Consider the following 20,795-nt stretch of genomic DNA (forward strand, 5'->3'; position numbering starts at 1 on the left):
AGAAGTTGATTTTAATGTCATACTAATGTTAAAGAGAGGGCAGACCTCAGCATATTTGACATATGACACATAAGTTAAAATTACAGTACTTTTTACAAGCTTAACTGTATCCGTAATAACAACACCTGGGTTTGTCCACTTTTTAAGATTCTGTTTTGCTCAGATGGTAAAGCATCTGCCTACAATGCAGGAGACCTGGGTTCAATCCCTGGGTTGGGAAGATCTCCTGGAGAAGGAAATGACAACCCACTCCAGTATTCTTGCCTGGAAAATCCCGTGGACGGAGGAGCCTGGTAGGCTACAGTCCATGGGGTCGCAAAGAGTCAGACACGACTGAGTGGCTTCACTTTCACTTTCACTTTCTTCCTTGTTAATTTTGTCAAATTGAAACAAGAAACAGAGCAGTTGGTATGATGAAGACAGGCCTCATAAGATCCGATTTGAATACATAACCCTTTGTCTGAGATCTCCTTTCACCATTAACATGAGAACCTGTTTGCTTCTCCATGTGTTGGATTTCTTGTTTTTATGCTTCCTAATGTATTGTCTTCTTTCTGGATTCACAAACTGAATATTCTAGAGGCCTTCACTCTGTAGCTTCTTGAAAAGTAGTAATTGGGAGCTAATTTTAAAGTCCTGTTATAAAAAGATTTTCATTATTTTATAAATGCTATTATAATGCTATAATGGTGACTTCCTTGTAGCTTAGATGGTAGAGACTTTTCCTGCAATGCAGGAGACTTTTGTTTGATCTCTGTGTCTGGAAGATCCCCTGGAGAAGGAAATGGCTACCCACTCCAGTATTCTTGCCTGGAGAATTCCATGGACAGAGGTGCCTGGTGGACTACAGTCCATGGGATCACAAAGAGTCAGACATGACTGAACAGCTTACACAGAATGCTATAATAAAGACTCTGAGAAATATGGAGATGCAAAAGACTGCTTTTGCCTATTGTGTGTTTATAGAACTGGGAGAAAGACAAGAAATCTCTATGATATAGTTAAAGTAAAATGTAAGAGAGATAAGATCACAGTCTAAGGGTTTTTTCAGGATACATGTGATAAATTTCTGAAGAGGAGTTTTGACCTTTTATGAACTCTGGGCAAGGAAACCTAATTAGACTGAGAGGTTTGGGAGGAGGTAGTCCTTAACCCTTAAAGGACTGGAAGGATTTTGGTAGGTGAAGATGGTCAGAAGGACATATTTTTTAAAAATTAGTTGATTTATTTTAATTTGAGGCTAATTACTTTACAGTATTGTGGTGGTTTTTGCCATACATTGATATGAATCAGGCGTACATGGGTGTACATGTGTACCCCATCCTGAACCCCTTCCCACATCCCTCCCCATCCCATCCCTCAGGGTTGTCCCAGTGCACTGACTTTGAGTGCCCTGTTTCATGCATCGAACTTGGACTGGTGATTTGTTTTACATATAGTAATATACATGTTTCAGTGCTTTTCTCTCAAATCATCTCCCCCTTGCCTTCTCCCACAGAGTCCAAAAGTCTGTTCTTTATATTTGTGTCTCTTTTGGCTGTATTGCATATAGGGTCGTTGTTACCATCTTTCTAAATTCCATATGTATGCGTTAATGTAGTGTATTGGTGTTTTTCTTTCTAACTTACTTCACTCTGTTTAATAGGCTCCAGTTTCATCCACCTCATTAGAACTCATTCAAATGCATTCTTTTTAATAGCTGAATAATATTCCATTGTGTGTATGTAAAACCACAGCTTTCTTATCCATTCGTCTGCTGATGGACACCTAGGGTTGCTTCCACATCTTAGCTATTGTAAGCAGTGCTGCAATGAACATTGAGGCATATGTGTATCAGTCAATTCTGGTTTCCTTGGTGTGTATGCCCAGCAGTTGGATTGCTGGATCAGATGGCAGTTCTATTTCCAGTTCCTTAAGGAATCTCCACACTGTTTTCCATAGTGGCTGTACTAGTTTGCATTCCCACCAACAGTGTAATTTCCTTTTCTCCACACCTTCTCCAGCATTTATTGTTTGTAGACTTTTTGATAGCAGCCATTCTGACCAGCGTGGGATGGTACCTCATTGTGGTTTTGATTTACATTTCTCTGATAATGAGTGATGTTGAGCATCTTTTCATGTGTTTGTTAGCCATCTGTATGTCTTCTTTGGAGAAATGTCTGTTTAGTTTTTTGGCCCATTTTTTGATTGGGCTGTTTATTTTTCTGGTATTGAGCGGCATGAGCTGCTTGTATATTTTTAAGATTAATTCTTTGTCAGTTGCTTCATTTGCTATTATTTTCTCCCATTCTGAAGGCTGTCTTTTCACCTTGCGTATAGTTTCCTTTGTTGTGCAAAAGTTGTTAAGTTTAATTAGTTTCCATTTTGCTTTTATTTCCATTACTCTGGGAGGTGGGTCATAGAGGATCCTGCTGTGATTTATGTCAGGAAGTGTTTTGCCTATGTTTTCCTCTAGGAGTTTTATAGTTTCTGGCCTTCCATTTAGATCTTTAATCCATTTTTAGTTTATTTTTATGTATGGCATTAGAAAGTGTTCTAGTTTCATTCTTTTACAGGTGGTTGACCAGTTTTCCCAGCACCACTTGTTAAAGAGATTATCTTTTCTCCATTGTATATCCTTGCCTCCTTTGTCAAAGATAAGGTGTCCATATATGCATGGATTTATTTATCTCTGGGCTTCCTATTTTGTTCCATTGATCTATATTTCTGCCTTTGTGCCAATACCATACTGTCTTGATGACTGCAGCTTTGTAGTATGTCTGAAATCTGGCAGGCTGATTCCTCCAGTTCCATTCTTCTTTCTCAAGATTGCTTTGACTATTTGAGGTTTTGTATTTCCATACAGATTGTGAAATTATGTGTTTTAGTTCTGTGAAAAATACCATTGGTAGCTTGATAGGGATTGCATTGGATCTATAGATTGCTTTGGGTAGTATATACTCATTTTCACTATATTGCTTCTTCCAATCCATGAACATGGTATAGTTCTCCATCTATTTGTGTCATCTTTGATTTCTTTCATCTGTGCAGAAGGACATTTTTATGTGAGTATAAAATTTTTATGTGGACGTGGTATTAAGAATATTTTAAAGGAAAAGGAACCTCCCACTTTGATTTGAATCATTGGAATGAACTAGGAGGTAAGTTAGTGATAGATTATGGAGAATTATTATTGAGTTCCAGGAAAGCAATTTCAATTTGTTCTGTAGGCAGCCAAACACTGTTGGAGATTTTTCAAAAGTAAATGTTGAGATGAGGTTGATGACATTCCAGAATGTTATGTAAATGGGATCACAGTATGCAGCTTTTATGTCTGGCTTCTTCCACTTAGCAAAATGCATTTGAGGTTCCACCCATGTTGTTGCATCCTTCATTAGCATTTAGATTTTTATTGCTCAGTAGTATTCCATTTTATGCATATGCCCCAATTTATCTATTTATGGGTTGATGATATTTGAGTTATCATCAGCTTTAGACCATTATGAATAAAGCTGCTATGAACATTTGCATTTAAGTTTTGTGTGGACATGTGTTTTCGTTTCTCTTGGGTAAATACTTGGGAATAGGATCCCTGGCTTATATCTTTAAGTGCATGGTTAACTTTATTAAAATCGGCCAAACTGTTTTTCAGGATGGCTGTACCATATTATACTCCCACCATCAACTGTGAGAGTTGCAGTCATTGCCCTTTGTAATGTTACCAGAACTTGGTTTGGTCATTTTCTTAAAGCCATTCTAATATGTAGTGATATCACATTGTGGTTTGAGTTTACATTTTTCTGGTGATTAATGATGCTGAGTATCTTTTCATGTGCTTCTTTTTGCTATCCATTTATCTTCTAGGATGGTATGTGTATTTAAATTTTTCATCCATTTTTTAAATGAATGCATTTATTGATACATAAGATGCTTGTTTATTGTAAATTCAAAGAATGCAGAAAAGTACTAATAGGAAAGTAAACCACACTAGAATCCAGCACCTGGAACTAATTTAATATTAAGTTAGTGTTCCAGACCTTTCTCCATCTATCTGTATATACAAATGGATGGTTGATGATGAATGGATGAATGAGTGGATGGACAGTTAGAAAAAATATGTACATGAGATCTTATTACATGTGCTGGTTTTTAAATTGTGGTATAGTTCATGAAATTTACCCTTTTAAAGTGTACAACCAAGTGGCTTTTAGTATCTTTTCCCTGTTGTGCTTCATCACAACACTCTTAATTTCAGAACATTTAATCACTCCCCGAAGAAACCCACAACCATTAGCAAGTCAGTCCCCATTTTCTTCTACCTTCCAGTCCTACTCAACAACTAATCTACTTTCTCCTTCTATGGATTTGGTCCTCTTAAATATTTCATATACATGAAATCACAAAATATATGGCCTTTTGCATCTGTGTTTTTCACTTGGCAGAATGCTTTCATGGTCCATCCATATTGAGCATGTATCAGTATATCATTCCTTTTTATGATGTGATAATATTTCGTGGATGAATATACTACATTTTGTTTAGCATATCCTCTCTCAGTTGATGGATGGTCAATTCTATTATTTGACTTTTCTAAATAAGTAATGCTGCATTTGTGTACAAGTTTTTGTGTGGATATATATTTTCAGTTCTCTTGAGTTTAAATACTTAGGAGTGAACTTGTTGGTGTCCATTCATAAATTAAGTTGTTTTCTTTTTTGGAACTTTGAGATACATGAAGTTTTACAGATTGAGTTTACAGGTGTATGTATCTCTTAAATCATGCAACTTCAAGATATATGCTTTAGTTTTTGGTGTAGATTTAATGAATGCTTTATAAAAACTTAATTGTCTGGTGTCTTCTGAATATTATTATTTCATCTTAAAGAACCAATTTGCATTGATCTGAAGTGTTTAAAATATATAAAGTAAGTCCTTTAAATTATTTGATTGTATCTTAATCATTTACTCAGATGTTACTTCTTTCTAGAATTCACGTGTATGAATATTTATTGATATTACCTTCTGAGTGTTGGTGGAAGTCACTCTGTCGTGTCTGACTCTTTGTGACCTCATGGACTATACAGTCCATGGAGTTCTCTACGCCAGAATACTGAAGTGGGTAGCATTTCCCTTCTCCAGGGGCTCTTCTCAACCCAGGGATCAAACCCAGGTCTCCCACATTGCAGGTGGATTCTTTACCACCAGGGAAGAATAAAATGTACGGGGAATAACTTAATGTGCAATTTCGATTTGTAAAACGTGATGATTATTTTATGATATGGATATGATTTTGTTAATATTTATATCTCTCACCCACTCCTTCCTTTCAAAATTCCATTACTATTAAGGATTATTCAAGACACATAGAAACACATTTCCTAGTTACCTTAGGTACTTAAATAAAGGTTGCTTGGAGGCTGTGTGTTAATTTTTCTTTAGGGTGCGCTTACTGTGTCCTGTCACACTGTAAGTAATGGAGGTGTGCCTGTCATTTTGTTACTTGCAGCATTGCTGATAGACAGAGTGCCTTGGAGGCTGAGCTAAGGACAGTGCAAAGCTCTCGCAAGGATCTGGAGAACTTCCTAAAGTGGATACAAGAAGCAGAAACCACAGTTAATGTGCTTGCGGATGCCTCTCAGCGGGAGAATGCTCTTCAGGACACTGTCCTGGCCAGAGAACTCACACAGCAGATGCAGGCAAGTGCATGGGAAACTGGGCCTTCTATTTTAATATTTGTCATCCTCTTTTGATCCATCTACATGCAAAATTTATTACAGTTCAAAGGTGAGGCTATCACCTTATTCAGTTATGAAATCCATGCTTCTCTGTGAATAATTGGTTTCCAGAAATGAGGTCTATAAAATACTCTTAGTTAATAATTAAGGAAAAAAAGCACCTTGTTTTATGGAAGTGATAATTATTTATTTAGACTTATAGGCTCATAACTACTCCATTTTCTGTCATCTTAAGCCCTATTACAGTTAGCCTTATTGAAACCTGATTTATCAGGGCAGTTCCTTTTAATATGAAGTTGTTTCTTTGTTCATTTATTATAAATACTTAATATAAAAGCTGCAAAGGCCCTGTGGCTTAGTTTGCAACTAAGAATATCAGGCTTGAGGGTATTGCTTTTATGTCTTTAGCTTGATAACTACGATTGTGAATGCAGTCTGAGGTTCAAATTTTCTTCCACATGAAATATGATAATACAAAATCTTTCCTTTAAAAGAATTTATGAGGAATCTTATGAAGCATGTCTGAATCTTTTTTCTGCCCCAACTGCAACTGCTTCAGTGCCCTTGAATTTCCCATTTTCTTTGTGCAGAATGACCTATTCTTGCCAATCACAGGCCTTCTCACTTAGAATTCGGTCTTAAACCAACTTCATTGGAGAAGTCTTGTTTACCAGAGTTTTACATCTGATTACTTCTTTATGCTGTGTCATTCTCAAAACATTTTGACAGGTATTATTTCTGATGCTTCTGAACTCATGATCCATTGTCATCTGATGCCTGTCTCCTCCTCTCCTAGTTGATCATGTGGTTCTTCAAGGGCAGAGATCACATTATTCCGTACTGTTGCCTATGCAGAGCTCTGTGTGGAAATTCTAAGCAAATACTGACTGCTGCCCTTGGGTCCTAAAACATCATCGTTATGAAATTCAGCATGATGACCTTTTTTGAATCCTTTCTTAGAAAATCTTTTCCCTCAAAACATCAGAATGTTAACAGATATGTGGGTCTGGATGAAGGGTCCAGAAACTTTCTTGGAACAGTTCCGATTCTTACAGATTTTCTCTGTTTGAAATTATTATCATTAAAAAGTTATAAATTTTTTAAAAAGACTCTTTTGGAATAGACTTATTAATAACTTATTCCCTTGCCTATTGACTATTAGAGTGTTTGATGGTTGAATTCTCAAGATTAATTCAACAAAAATCTGTTTACTTACATTACTTCTTATTTTTTATTCATTGATTCATTACATAATACCCTTGTGTCTTGATAATGAGAATGAGCAGCCAAATGTTGAAGATAAATCTGTTCTTTTTGTGTGTGTTTTGTATTACCCTCTGGAGTCCTATGAGGTCACTATACATGTTAATTGATAAGATATTTAGCTATCATCTCATGTTTACAGGCTTATGGAGAGCTCTAAATGTGGCTATATGCTAGAATATATTATTTTTTATGATTTAATGATCAGTCTGACCCAGTAATGCTCACGGATACTCAGTTTATTTAATGATGTTAAACTCAAACATACGCAGGTTGTGCATTTGAGAAGGTAACACTTTTAGACAATGAACAAAGGAGGCTTGACGTGAACCTTGATGGTGAGCACCAGTAAAACACAGACCTATTTTGGAGTTTAATAATGTCTGTAAATACATCTTATCCTGGGATATATTTTTACATAGCCAAAAACTCTTCTCAATATTTAATGAATTATTCAAACTGTGGAAAAAATACATGTAAATAGAGATGTTTAAAATCTTTCTGAATAGAAATAGCTAAGACGGGACTACTTGTCTTATGGCAACCAGCATCAGGAAAAAGAGGTTACTGACTAAAGTTCATTATAACATGAATGGTAAATGCTTCTTGAAACTAATTTAATGTTGCTAAAATAATTTATTTTGTCTCATAAGATATAATAAAGAGGGTATTTATTAAAAGCTTATTAACATCTCTCTACCTAAAGATAAGCACATTCATTTATTTATGGTTTGGATGTTTCACATTATGATAGTTTGCCTGAGTTTTCACTCTCTTGCTTCTTTGTTAATTGCTCTTAATTTTAAAGCATTCTCTTCACTTTATTAAAAAAAGAAAATCAGTGGCTTTGCTTTGGGCACCTTATGGGTAGATGATTTTTAGGCTTTAGTACCATTTGCTTAGTATTTCTGATGCAACAGAATTTTAATTTTCTTCTGGATTTTTGTTTTAATGACTCTCGTTTTGTGTGAGTGAACAGACAGTTAAAAATGAAAAATCATTTGGAAATGGAAAGATATTTGTTGAAGAAAAAGAATGAGGAAAAGCACTTGGAATTATAAAACACATGTTCTGTTGGTGTGGTGATGGTGGTGGAGGACATGTGTGCACAAAACGATGGAATAAGGACCTCGGCAAGCATGTGCTCTGTGTACCAGGGGTGTGTGTAGACTGCTTACACGACACATTCTCTAGTTGTACTTGCTTTGTATCTTAACCCAGTGGGATGCAGGGCCATGGGAATATTTCATGAAGGTGAAGAAATTTATTCTGTTTGGTTTAAGGTGAATTTGGGTAACTTTTGATAAAGCATAGTTTGGAAGCACATGGGAAGATGATTAATTTCTTGGAGTATGCCATGATACATACCACTTCTGATAAGAATAAATGATCACATGGATGTATGAATTTATGTCTCATTGCCCTGCTGCACGGCAGTTAGGTTTTTCTCCTCAGCAGAGAACTGTTGGCAAGAGAAAACCTGATCTTTTTGGAGACGAAAGCTCTTGGAGAGCTGAGTGGTCCAGATCATAGAGAGTCTTACATGACTTGCCAGGTATTTCATATTTTAACCTGGTGGCAATGAAGAGAAGTCTTTTAAGAATATTAAGCAAGAGCGTGATACAGTGGGACTTGATCTTGTAGGAATCTAACTGATGACTTTATGGAGAATGTGTTTGAATTGGGCAAAACTGACAGCCAAACAGGATACTCCAGCCATCTGGTCAGGGATGAAAATGACTAGAAATGAGGGAGTATGGGTAAAGAGACCTAATGACTTGATAGTTTGAGTAGACTCAGGGCGGGAGAAGGGTTATTGACAAAGAAGACTGATAGGTGGTGTCGGAATCTGAGATCGGGGACAACCGGAAAAGAAAAAGTCAGGGCAGCCGTGCAAGTTAGTGCAGAGTATGATGGTAAATTCCATTTGGACTGTGTGGAAATGAGGCATCTGAGGAGGGTCCAGGAGAAGATGCCTGGCACACAGTGGTCACTGTGGATCTGTATTCAAATGCGAGAACTTGACCAGAGATGCACAAACTTTTTTTGTTGTTGTTTTGTTTTTGAATGAAAGTCTGTTATTGATTTCCCAGTCAGTTTATTAATTCAAATGCATTTACTCTTTAATTTTCCTGCCTGTATTCTAAGATATTATTATCATCACCTTAATTATATTTCAAAATATAAGCTTTAAATTTTATCAGTACCAATTAATTAACATGTTTTAATTCTTTCCTGAATAAAATTCTGTTGCCCTGTTGCCTTTCTGGGGTTGCTGTTTTTACTCTCTAATAATATGTGCTTTGGGATTATTCTGTTTTTATCTCCTGTGTTCTCTTTCAGCCTAATTTGTATCCTCTTTGCCATAGGCATAGACTTGGGTTGTTTAAATTGTTTCAGATCTTGTCTGTTACCCAGATCTCTGGTGTTTAGTGGGTAGCAATGGCACCCCACTCCAGTACCCTTGCCTGGAAAATCCCATGGACGGAGGAGCCTGGTAGACTGCAGTCCATGGGGTCGCTAAGTGTCAGACACGACTGAGCGACTTCCCTTTCACTTTACACTTTCATGCATTGGAGAAGGAAATGGCAACCCACTCCAGTGTTCTTGCCTGGAGAATCCCAGGGACGGCGGAGCCTGGTGGGCTGCCGTCTATGGGGTCGCACAGAGTCGGACACGACTGAAGCGACTTAGCAGCAGCCTGTACTGTGGAAGCTTCACCTGTTGATTCAGGGACAGGAATTACAACTTCAGTTTGTAGAACAGCCTTATTAACATTCCACATACCCTACAATCCTTCCATTTCATCCCTTTAAGTTGTACAATTGAATTGTTTTTACTGTATTCACAGAGCTGTGCAACCTTTATTATAATCAAATTAGAATATTTTCATCACCTCAGAAAGAAACCCTGTAACCCTTGGCTGTCAATCCTCTGTTTCCAATTCTCTGACCCTCAAATAGTTACTAATCTACTTCCTGTTTCTATATATTTGCCTAAAAAATTGCTAGTTTTAATCACCTCGTTCTTTGATGAACTCTTCCGAGTTGGGCTTTGTATAGATATTTTGATGTTGTTAGACTCTCCAGAAGGAGGCAGTATAGGTTCTCAGTATACAGCTGCCGGGGAAAAAAATAGACAAACAGAAACACAAAAATGCTGCTTGATAAACGCAACCCTCTAAGACCCACTTTAGGGCTTTAAGTCATGCTAAAATGAAGGACTAAGAAGGCAGACAAAGTAAAAGAAGAGAAACGAATATTTTTAAATGCTGTATTTCTTTTAAAGAATCATGACAATGATGCAGAAAGGTGAAAATGCAGACTTACCCAGGTTATTAATTTGAGCAGGACATAATGAGAAACTTCTGGCTTCTGTTTCTGGCTGTGCCCTTTAACCTGGTTATGGAATCATTCTGGGTTATTTTGCTTATTACCTAACAGTACTTTACTTCAGTGGATATTTACTGTGGTATTCAAAAGCTGAAGTATTTAGAAAATGCGTCTGAAATATATACACATAAACATAAAACCTCAAAATTCTGTCCTGGGTTCTTCTGTCTATGTGGCATATAGATCATGTCTTACATTTCTTACTTCTAAAATTAAAACAGCTTTATGGCAAATAAAACAAGATCATGAAGATACTAAGGAGAAATGTGGTAATTTGGAATGTCAATTACAGACTTTTTTTTTAAATTAACCTTACCGTATAATTAGGGGAGTCTTAACCTGACATTCGAAATTTGATTTCTGATGGCTTTCCTCTTAGCTAAGCAGGCATCTGAGAGCCTGTGGACGACTCTGCTTTTAGGGTATGTTAGGTAAAGTCCCCTGCATGTATTTTTTGTTTTGTTTCAGATGGTCCTGTTCTGAGACCAGCATGGAGGGAATTTATTAACACTTAACGTCTGGGCTGATATCCTTAGAGTCAGATCCCCTTCTGTTCTGCTCGAGGTTTGTCATGGGCTCTATTCTATTCACTCATCCCATAGAACACAGCCAGAGCTGTGTTTAGTCGGGCAGCGAACGCATCTCTCTTTAAAGTGAGAGAGTGAATGCCACTGGATCGCTTAATATAAACCTGCTACAAGGCATGCATCTTGGTGATGTGTTGAATCTCTGTTCCCCGGGGATATCTGCGTTGTATCTGCAGCTTTAATGTTTCACTTAATATCCTTTTTGGCTACTGAGCGCTCTCCTCTCCCAGCAGCAGGCAGCGTTTGCCTGCCCAGCAACTTGCTTCATTGTCTGGCCGTGCTGGGCTGAGCAAGTCCTGGCTGTGTGCATCTGCTGGGGGCTTTCTGGGTGGCGTTTGTGTGTGTTTTTTAAATTGAGAAGAAGTTGAAGGAATACCAGCCTCCTTCTGCCTAGCACCTAAGTCCCCTGTATTTTTCAAATGCTTTCCTGGAAACGAGCATGCTCAGAGAACTGGCAAATCATTGTCCAGTGACCGGGAGGAAATGATCATTGCTCTTCATTTATAATGCAAATTCTGAGGTGTCTGCAGAAGTGTGGTAAACTTAAAATGATGGCTGTGGTGAGAACGTCTCTGCAGAAAGTTGTGGTTTTGTTACATCGTTTACAAAGGATGGCAGTTTCTTCTCCTCGGTATCAGAAGCTCTGTAAGGTAACTGAGTGATTGAAAATGAGGATCTCTGGTGTCAGACAATTCTACTGTTTCTCGGGCTCTAAAACCTAGTCTTTCAGGGTTCTTATCAAGGAAAGATTCCTTTTCTTAGTGACTAACTGTAGAAGCTGTTAAAGTGAATTGCTTAATTACATTTTGTTTCAGAATCAGGAGCAAGTACTATTTTAGTGCATATTTTATTTTGTAATTGACAAAATCTTGTTTTTTGTAAAGGACTAGTGAACTGTTTGGAGAAAATAATAGCAAAAACTACATTCATTAAGACCTGTTACCTATGAGGTACTTGTGTTCTTAATACTAAATGGGCAATTAATTTTACATAAATGTCAGTAGATTTTTAAAAAGTTTAAAATAATCTTTGAGAAGATTCATTAAAAACTGTCCATCTCTCTATAGTTCATTGTTTATCAATTAAAAAATTAAAACACATTTTAGAAACTATCTTGAGAAACACATCTCATGGTAAAATATCCCCCATATTCCTGAATCTTCATATACTATAGTTAAACATGAAGAACTGAATTTTGTTTGGACAGGTGGATTTAAGTACACTTTGAGAAGGCAACTTGTTTGACAGTTGCAAATTTCAAATACTACGTCATCCTAAACATAAACCATTGAATGAGCTTCTGTGTATTTGTTAAGTTAGCTATTATATTTTTTACTATTGTTTTGTTTTATGTAAACTATGTTCATACTTTCTTATTACTTTGGTCAGAAATTGGAGTGATTTGATATGAGAAAGGAAGGAGGGAGTTATAACTGGAATGCTGAAGAAATTTATCCAGCACCGCAGTACAATATTCTTCCTTCATATCATGTTCTTAGTACCATTCCTGAGAATGTATCTTGTTGCCCTGTTAGCCAAAATCATTTATAATTCAAACAGCTGTCTCTAGGACAGTGTTATTTTTCTGACGTTATGACATGTCTGAGCACCTAAATCGTGCTTATTATATGGCAGTGGATTAGACAGGGGAAAGCAAAATTCTATTAACTTTATCATATATTGTTGTTTCTTACATTTTGGCCAATTAAATGTATTTCTGTCTGGAATTTTTTTTTTTTTTTGAAAAGTTTCAGGAGACAGATTATGGTGATGGGCATTCCTTGCAGAAATAGAAGCATTTTCATTTGAAGTTCATTAAAACTTAATACAGCTTGTAAAAATTCATATATTATTTATTCAAATGTTTTGTGTTTTGGTTCACTTCAGATAATAAATTTATCCTGGTGAAATGTTTATGTAGTTCATAAATAGGCAGTTTTGATAATAGAGAAGAAAAGCTCACTCACTAACTTGTTATTTTATCATTTTATCTGTAAGTATGAATATATAAAACATCCTGTTTCATTAACTGGATCTTTTTTCTCATCTATTTGTATATGTATTTTCACAAAATTAGATAGTTTCCTTAAGTCATGTGATCAAGGTATTAAGATGGTCTTAAGATGAAAGGCAGAAGTTCAAATACTGGAGAAGTTTGCTTAGTTTCATAATTACTTCCCAAATTAGTACAACTTAAATTAATAAAGTCCTTGTATAACTTAGTTCCCAACTGAAATACTCTTTGGCCTGACTTCTTAAGATTTTAATTTCCTAAAGAAACCATTACAATTTTAATGTTTAGAATTAGATGTTACTTTTTTCTCTTAAAAAATTAAAATTTGCATTATTCTCAGTTAAGATGTTTATCTTTCACATTTTTTTTTCTCAAAAGTAAAATTAACAACTGTCCAGATAATGAAATGAGAAATAAACAATTCCAGTACTTTCCAGCAGGTGTCAATGTAAGTCAGTGATATATGAAATTTATAGGAAGTGGCAAATTACTAGGAAATAAATCACTTAGTAATGGATATATTTTATTTGCTTGGTTATATTTTGAAAACTGATCTTAATTACTGAACTATATTAGCTCATATAATGTAAGTAAAAATTTTGGTTGCAGAATTGCCTATAAACAATTGCCATCTGAAATACTGACATAAGTGAAATATCTATACCAACCAAAAGTACTTTATTGTATTTTAATTATCAGTAGTGTTCTGTGTATAATACTTAAAAGTTTGAATAAGTTTGGTGTTTGTTTACTTTAAGACACTGTATATTTTTTTCCCCTTACATTTTAAATGCTATCATGACTATCGCTTCCTATACCTCCTACATTCTCTAAATTTAGTTTCTTAGAAAGGAAATGTTCTAAGTTGCAGTGTTTCTTCATAAAAAATAGAGGCAGTCTATTGTAAGTACATTTACAGACTGAAATGAATTGGAAATAGTGTTGAGAAAATGACTTTTAAATTCATATTTGTGTTTTGAAATCCAGTTTATCCCTCTTTTAAATTTTCATTTAGGATCTCTGTTTTTACATATTAAGTGGAAATTCAGCCTTTCATCAGGCCTTTTCCTCTCTGATACCATCTCTTTCTTTGCTTATATTTATATACCTTTTATCTATAAGAAAATAGCTTATGTATGACAGAACTAGAAATTTGTGTTGAATATTCTCATTTTTTTTTCTGTATGTTTTGAAGATTAGGAAGGAGTGAAAAGAAGTACTTGGAATTTATAACTCTTGGAGTTAAAATATACTTTTTTCCTTTTCTTAACCTATTTACACTTTCACTAGTATTTTTGGCACTTAAAATATTTCTTTCTGGTCATACATAAAATTTAGACAGGAAACTGAAAAATAAGTGATGCTTACTTGAAGGTATAATTAACAGCATTGAAATTGCCCTGATGACCTAAAATCACCTTATGCTGGATGCTAATTTTTCCAGATTTGGTTTTGATTGCTTAGTTCCTTTAAAATATTAATGACTATAAAGATATTTTTTCTCCTAATAGAATACAGTAAAAGCAAAGGTGAATGTAAATGATTAAAAAATAAAATGGACTTTTATTTGTTTTCATTGTTATCTGATTACTTGGGGATATTTCATCACTAAATCTTTGCACTAGAAGCTGAATAAATTTACGTTTTACTAGTGCCATTCTTTTCCTTAGTGCCAATTTTCATAAAATATTTGTTATGAAAATATTTGAGGACATGCTAAAAGCAACTATTTGTAAAGTAGAATGAGATATTAACCATTATAGAAAAATAAGAAAAATATAAAATTAGTGTTATAAATTGGATTCCTCATGATTTAAGCATTTAAAAAATTCTATTTATGTAATGTAACTTGTTTGCCTGCAGATATATATATGTGTGTGTGTGTGTGTGTGTATAACTCACTTTAGCTTACACGGTTTTGATCAGCTCCAAACTTTTTTGATCATGTAGTGCTACCTGTAAAAATATTTTAAATATATGTGTGCATATATTTTTTCATTTAAAAATTATACATATATGGCATTATAATATTAGTAGAGTATATTTTATTATTAAATATTAGTAGAGTATACTTTCTACTGTTCTCTTCTTGCAACCCAGTTGGTTGTCTTTTTCTTCCTATGTGATATATACACACACCATTTTGGTAACTACTGATTCATCCTTACAGTGAAACTGACTATTCTTAGCTTAGTCTTCTGGAGGACTCAGATTTTCAGAACTGTACTGATCTCAGTCATCTCTGAAAAACCATGTCTTCTGTGGTACCAGAGCAGCTGCCTCTGAGTACTTTGTGAACAATAGAGATGGGAAGATTCCACCCAGAAACTGGGATTGTTAGGTGATGTCTACAAATGTCTTGCATTGTGTGTAGTGTATGTGTTTGCATGTAGGCAACAGAGAGCTATGTGGAAGCTTATGGTGCCAAAAAATAAGGGTGTATGATGACAGAGGTGCATAATCTCTGAAGAGAGTTTCAGATTCACTGATGAGTTAAGTTTATGTACCACTTCTCATCTACATATGGGGGCCCCCTTTATTTAGAGGTAGTTAAGGTTGATTTTGGGCTTCCCTGGTGGCTTAGAGGGTAAAGCATCTGCCTGCAATGCAGGAGACCCGGGTTCAATCCCTGGATCGGGAAGATCCCCTGGAGAAGGAGATGGCAACCCACTGCAGTACTCTTGCCTGGAAAATCCCATGGACGGAGGAGCCTCGTAGGCTACAGTCCATGGGGTCACGAAGAGTTGGACATGACTGAGCGATGACATGTTTAAGACTGATTATGCATTTTTACAGAATATAGAGAGTGGAATGGCATATCTTCAAATGATTACACTCCATATAGCTAAATTTTATATTTTTTACTCCCTTGAATGTCCTGTTTTGCAGGTGGAAAATTTGCATTCGTTGAATAATTAAATCCTCCAGTGTTCTAGGGTCATAGAACTTTACTTTGTCTTTATTTGAGTGTTGAGATGTAGATATTTGATGGTCATCCCTGAGATTCCGTCAGTTTCTTTCCATAATTGAATCACACACATATTGTTTGAACTCCAAGAATGGTCAGACTCGTGGTCTCTCGCCTGGAGGTAGAACTCCAGTTGATCACATGAATACTGTCTCTTCTTGGTTGTATGATAAACGCATTTCGGATAGTTCAAAAAATTTGTGAAGCCTGAGGTATTTAATGGAAGAAAAATGCCAAATGTGGAAGGACTTACTTATAGCTTACCCATCTCCATCAGTGTGCTGGGGATGTTGCCTCAAGGTTGTGTGGACACCTGGGAAGTTTATTTCCCTTATTCTCACTGTATTTCTTCTTTCTCAGTGGGTTCAGATTACAGCTTAAAGCGTGGCGGGTCAAGAAAGACAGTATCTACCTCCCTATTTGTCATCAGATATTTTCTTCTGGCCTCCAAAAGCAGCAACATTATTTATATGACTTCCTGATCTGTATTTTACATAGCTCCTCAAGTCAACGTGTATCTCAAAATACTTTTTAAAAAATTATCAAATTAACATTTTGTTAATCAGAAAACTCATGCTATCAGTGACTTTTAGCTAAAGCAGTGTAATCAGATATGAGGTAATGGTTTTCTAATTAACTAAAAAATAATTGAAACCATTCTACAGGATTGCCTTCTAAATTGTTTTTTAACAGCCAGGATATTATTATTTGCTTTAGTCTAGATTTGTAATCTAGAAATCGGGGACAAACAGCCATTTTGACAGCATTGGTATAGCATTATGACTACGGATAAAAGATCTCCTTTAGAGTATTGAAAATTTAAACTAAAATATTGGTGATTTGTGTTTAACCTAGGGATAGAGTTTATTAAATTTCAAGGGGAAATTTCCAAGAGGAATGCACTGATAGATTTTAAATGTACAGACATTATCCACTCCCCTTAGTAGTGACTGTGAGCACTTCCTGCTTCTCTTGGTATATTTGGTAGTTTATTTTTAGCCCTCTAAAATAGGCAATTAGTAGAACTCCTACCGTAGAGATAGAAGAATAGAGAAAATTTCATGCTATGGTAGCTTGCTCAGTTTCACAAAGTATATTCATTTCTGGGCAAGGTAAATGAATCCAAATAATTGAAATTGGAAAGCATATGAAGTGCATCAGAGGATTTCTTTTCATTTTTCTTCTTCTAGTTTGTTCAGTTCTGTGGAATTCTAGATTAATTTATAACAAAGCTCATTTATAAAAGCAGAAAGAACCTTTAAATTCTTAATAAATAATAGGCCAATATGAATGTATGGCTAGATAAAGCTTAAGTAAGAATTTTGGAAAAGCATCAAATGGAAGAAGACATTGAATTGTTTCCACAATAGACTATTTTACTTTTGCTTTAAGAAAATTGAAAGAAAAGTGGTCAAACACAGCAATAAAATAACTTCAAGCTTCCATGACTGAAAAAAGTCTTGTTACTACTGGTGCAGTTTATTTTTATTTTTAGAGTGTGTGAGAATTTACAGTGTATTTTCTCATATATTTCATCATTAATACATATGGCATTAATTAACTACTACATGATTATTTTTCCTTAAGAGCTAGGTAGGAAGGAAATTTGTCACTATTCCCATTTAGCAAGTGGAGAAACAGATTTTATAAATTGGCAGGTTAAGAAATATGTCAGTAATTGCTCAACTTATATGTGGTACAAACTAAACTAAACACAGGCTTTCTGATTCCAGATTCAGTGTCTCTTTACACTTAATTTCAGATAGTTTTAGGAATTATACTGGACTAAAATGAACCATGCATTATTGAAGATATAGAAAGATAAGTCATATTAACTAAGTAATAGTATTATTTCTAAATTTATGTACATTTCATTTTCAGTTATATAAATTTCTGCTAGTATCCTTTAAGACATGAGCTAGAGAATCCTGGAGCAAGAGGGGATGTTGGAAACCACTGAGTTCAACCATTTCAATTTACAGATGAGGAAACAGATCATCTATAATGGACGCTTTATTGCTGCTAGTTTTGTGAGGTGCAGATGTAGTTGTTTTCTCCTAGAAGTTTAAGCAAAGTGAAATATGTTCTTTTCAAAGATATTTTGATATTTGAGTTCTGGCTATATAACTCTAAAGAGGATAAAGACTTTGTTCTTATTGAAATTTGTTCATTGGATGCTTTTTTAATAGACTCATTTTGTGGGTCTAAGAAGATGGATTGGTTCATTTTAATACAAATTAATACAGTTGATTTTGGTTTTTAATTCATAATTTAAAGTTTCTGTACCAAAAGTATTGAATCTTTTTGCTTGAAAACATTATCTGAAATCATATTTACTCAGAATTCAGAATTTTAAAAAAATGAAGGTGGGTGTGCGCCTACCTAGCATGGAGCTTCTGGGCAATTGGCAACCCTCATGCCTGTGTGATTGTGATATAAAAGCAAAGGAATTGTTGTTTATGATTAGGTTTTCTCTGGAATTCTATAACCTTCTTTTTAAACATTACACACCATTAATTTTTCTCCATGTCATTAAACATTTTGTTATATTGTGATTTTTTAATGGGGTAAATATAAATTCTATTGAAGGATAATTTATTTAAGGGATCCATTATGGTTAGATAATTAGGTTATTACCAATGTTCTCATGATAATTCTGTGGTGAACATCATCATAAATGATTGAGACCATCCTGATTATCTCCTGGATATATTTTCATTATAGAATAGGATAACTGGATCAAATTTGCATTTAATGACATTTGCAATATATTGCAAAATTTTCCCCTGGCAAAACTATTTACATGCCTACTGGCAGCTTGAATTCTCCTTTTCTATTTCTCTATTTCTATTTCTTCTATGATATCATTTAAAACTATTTTATGAAATTTTCAGAAGAAAAATGAAACCATGTTGTATAATATAAACCAAAATATAGTGATGTTAACTGATTTACTGAATTTTGGGACCAAATAGTCTATTCCAAACTATCTGAATTCCAGATGCTGTGCTGGGAACCCAAACACTGTCTAAATGGAATGTGACAAAAGCATTCAATAAAGTTCAAACCTGTTTGAACATAGGAGAGAGTATATTTTGACTTGAAAATGTAAGAGAAGAGCTTAGAGAAAGGTAATACTTAATAGAGATCTTGAGAGTAGGTAGAGTTGAATAGAGCATTCTGGAAATAAACCCCTCAATGAGTGAAGACATAGGCAATAGAAGTGTGCTCACTGTATTCAGAGAACATTGGGTACTTGTTTATCAGAAGTGGCGATGAAGTTCATTTATCAATATTTTCATTACTTTTATTACTCTTTTGAATGCCAGTCAAATGTCATTGACTTTTGACTTTTTCCAAAATTTAGACCAGTTTTAAAGAAAAAATGTTTGTGAATATTGGAGATATTCAAACATCGAGAGCATTTCCAAGATAGCATTCTAAAATGAAAAATTATTGAATAATATTGAAATTATTCAATATTCATATCTTTGAAATAAGAAAACAGTTCTTCTGAATGTCTCCCTTAAATGGAATGACCTTCCTTTGGATGTGAGTCATTTCAGTATGATAATGACAAAAATAGTTATACTCTGTTGATGAGAGATTGACACAATTTTTCAAGAAAAGATGAAAAATAATTCATGATAGAAATCAGTTTGTCTAGCATTAATCTAAATTGTAGACTTATAAAACTTTGGAGTATATAAAATTGTAGAAGTTATTTTACCATTTTTCTCATTTTATTTAGGAGGAAACAGTGCATTTACATTTATGTAGAGCTTTGTTCTTAATGTGCCTTAATATATTACTTTATGCTGCCCAAGATCACACAGCCAAGTGATACTTGGCTACATATTTAAATTTCCAGGGGATTATTCTAGTATCCATTACATTTTATGTGTACTTAATTTTTATATAGTTTATATTTAACTTTCTCTGGTATTAAAATTCACTGTCTATTTCTCCATTTTGTTTTCTAAAGTATTGTCAATTTCTTGAATTTGGGGTCATATCTTATTTTAAAAGTGTTTAGAATAGAGCAAGTATTCATAAATGTTGAATAAATAATCCAAATTTCAATTTGTCTTTAGATTTGTAATGTTATTATGATAAGTAAAAATGCTCTACTTTGACTCCTTATTTTCCTGTTTAAAATAGCTTTATTGAGATGTAATTCACAATACAATACAATTCACTTAAAGTAAATAATTCAGTGTTTTTTAGCATATTCATGGGACTGTGCAATTATTGCTACAAATCAAATTTTGAAAAGTTTTTGTGCTCCCCCCAAAAAAAGAAACCCACTACTCATGAGGATTCTTTATTTCCTCTCCTCCATCCTTCTAGCCCTCAGTTCAGTTCAGTTCAGTTCAGTCGCTCAGTCGTGTCTGACTCTTTTCGGTCCAGGGACACCAGGCTTCCCTGTCCATCACCAACTCCCGGAGCTTGTTCAAACTCATGTCCATCGGTGATGACGTCAAACCATCTCATCCTCTGTTTTCCCCTTCTCCTCCTGCCTTCAATCTTGCCCAGCATCAGAGTCTTTTCTAATAAGTCAGTTCTTTGCATCAGGTGGCCAAAGTATTGGAGTTTCAGCTTCAACATCAGTCCTTAAAATGAATATTCAGGACTGATCTCCTTTAGGATAGACTGGTTGGATCTCCTTGCTGTCCAAGGGACTCTCAAGAGTCTTCTCCAACACCAAAGTTCAAAAGCACCAATTCTTCAGCGCTCAGCTTTATTTATAGTCCAACTCTCACATCCATACATGACTACTGGAAAAACCATAGCTTTGACAAGGCAGACCTTTGTTGGCAAAGTAATGCCTCTGCTTTTTAATATGCTGTCTAGGTT

The 20,795-nt window shown here is 34.9% G+C and overlaps 1 protein-coding gene across 7 annotated transcripts in view; it reads left to right on the forward strand.

The window, feature by feature from the left end:
• UTRN (utrophin) overlaps positions 1–20,795 on the forward strand; it is a 540,243-nt gene that overhangs the window by 287,673 nt on the left and 231,775 nt on the right. For all 7 annotated transcript variants that reach the window (XM_043888655.1, XM_043888654.1, XM_043888656.1 and 4 more), the window contains one exon: positions 5,486–5,675. In XM_043888655.1, coding sequence (XP_043744590.1) covers positions 5,486–5,675 — 190 coding nt within the window. The remainder of the gene's footprint in view (positions 1–5,485; positions 5,676–20,795) is intronic.

The sequence above is a fragment of the Cervus elaphus genome, chromosome 26 (genome assembly GCF_910594005.1).
Source record: "Cervus elaphus chromosome 26, mCerEla1.1, whole genome shotgun sequence".
NCBI lineage: Eukaryota > Metazoa > Chordata > Mammalia > Artiodactyla > Cervidae > Cervus > Cervus elaphus.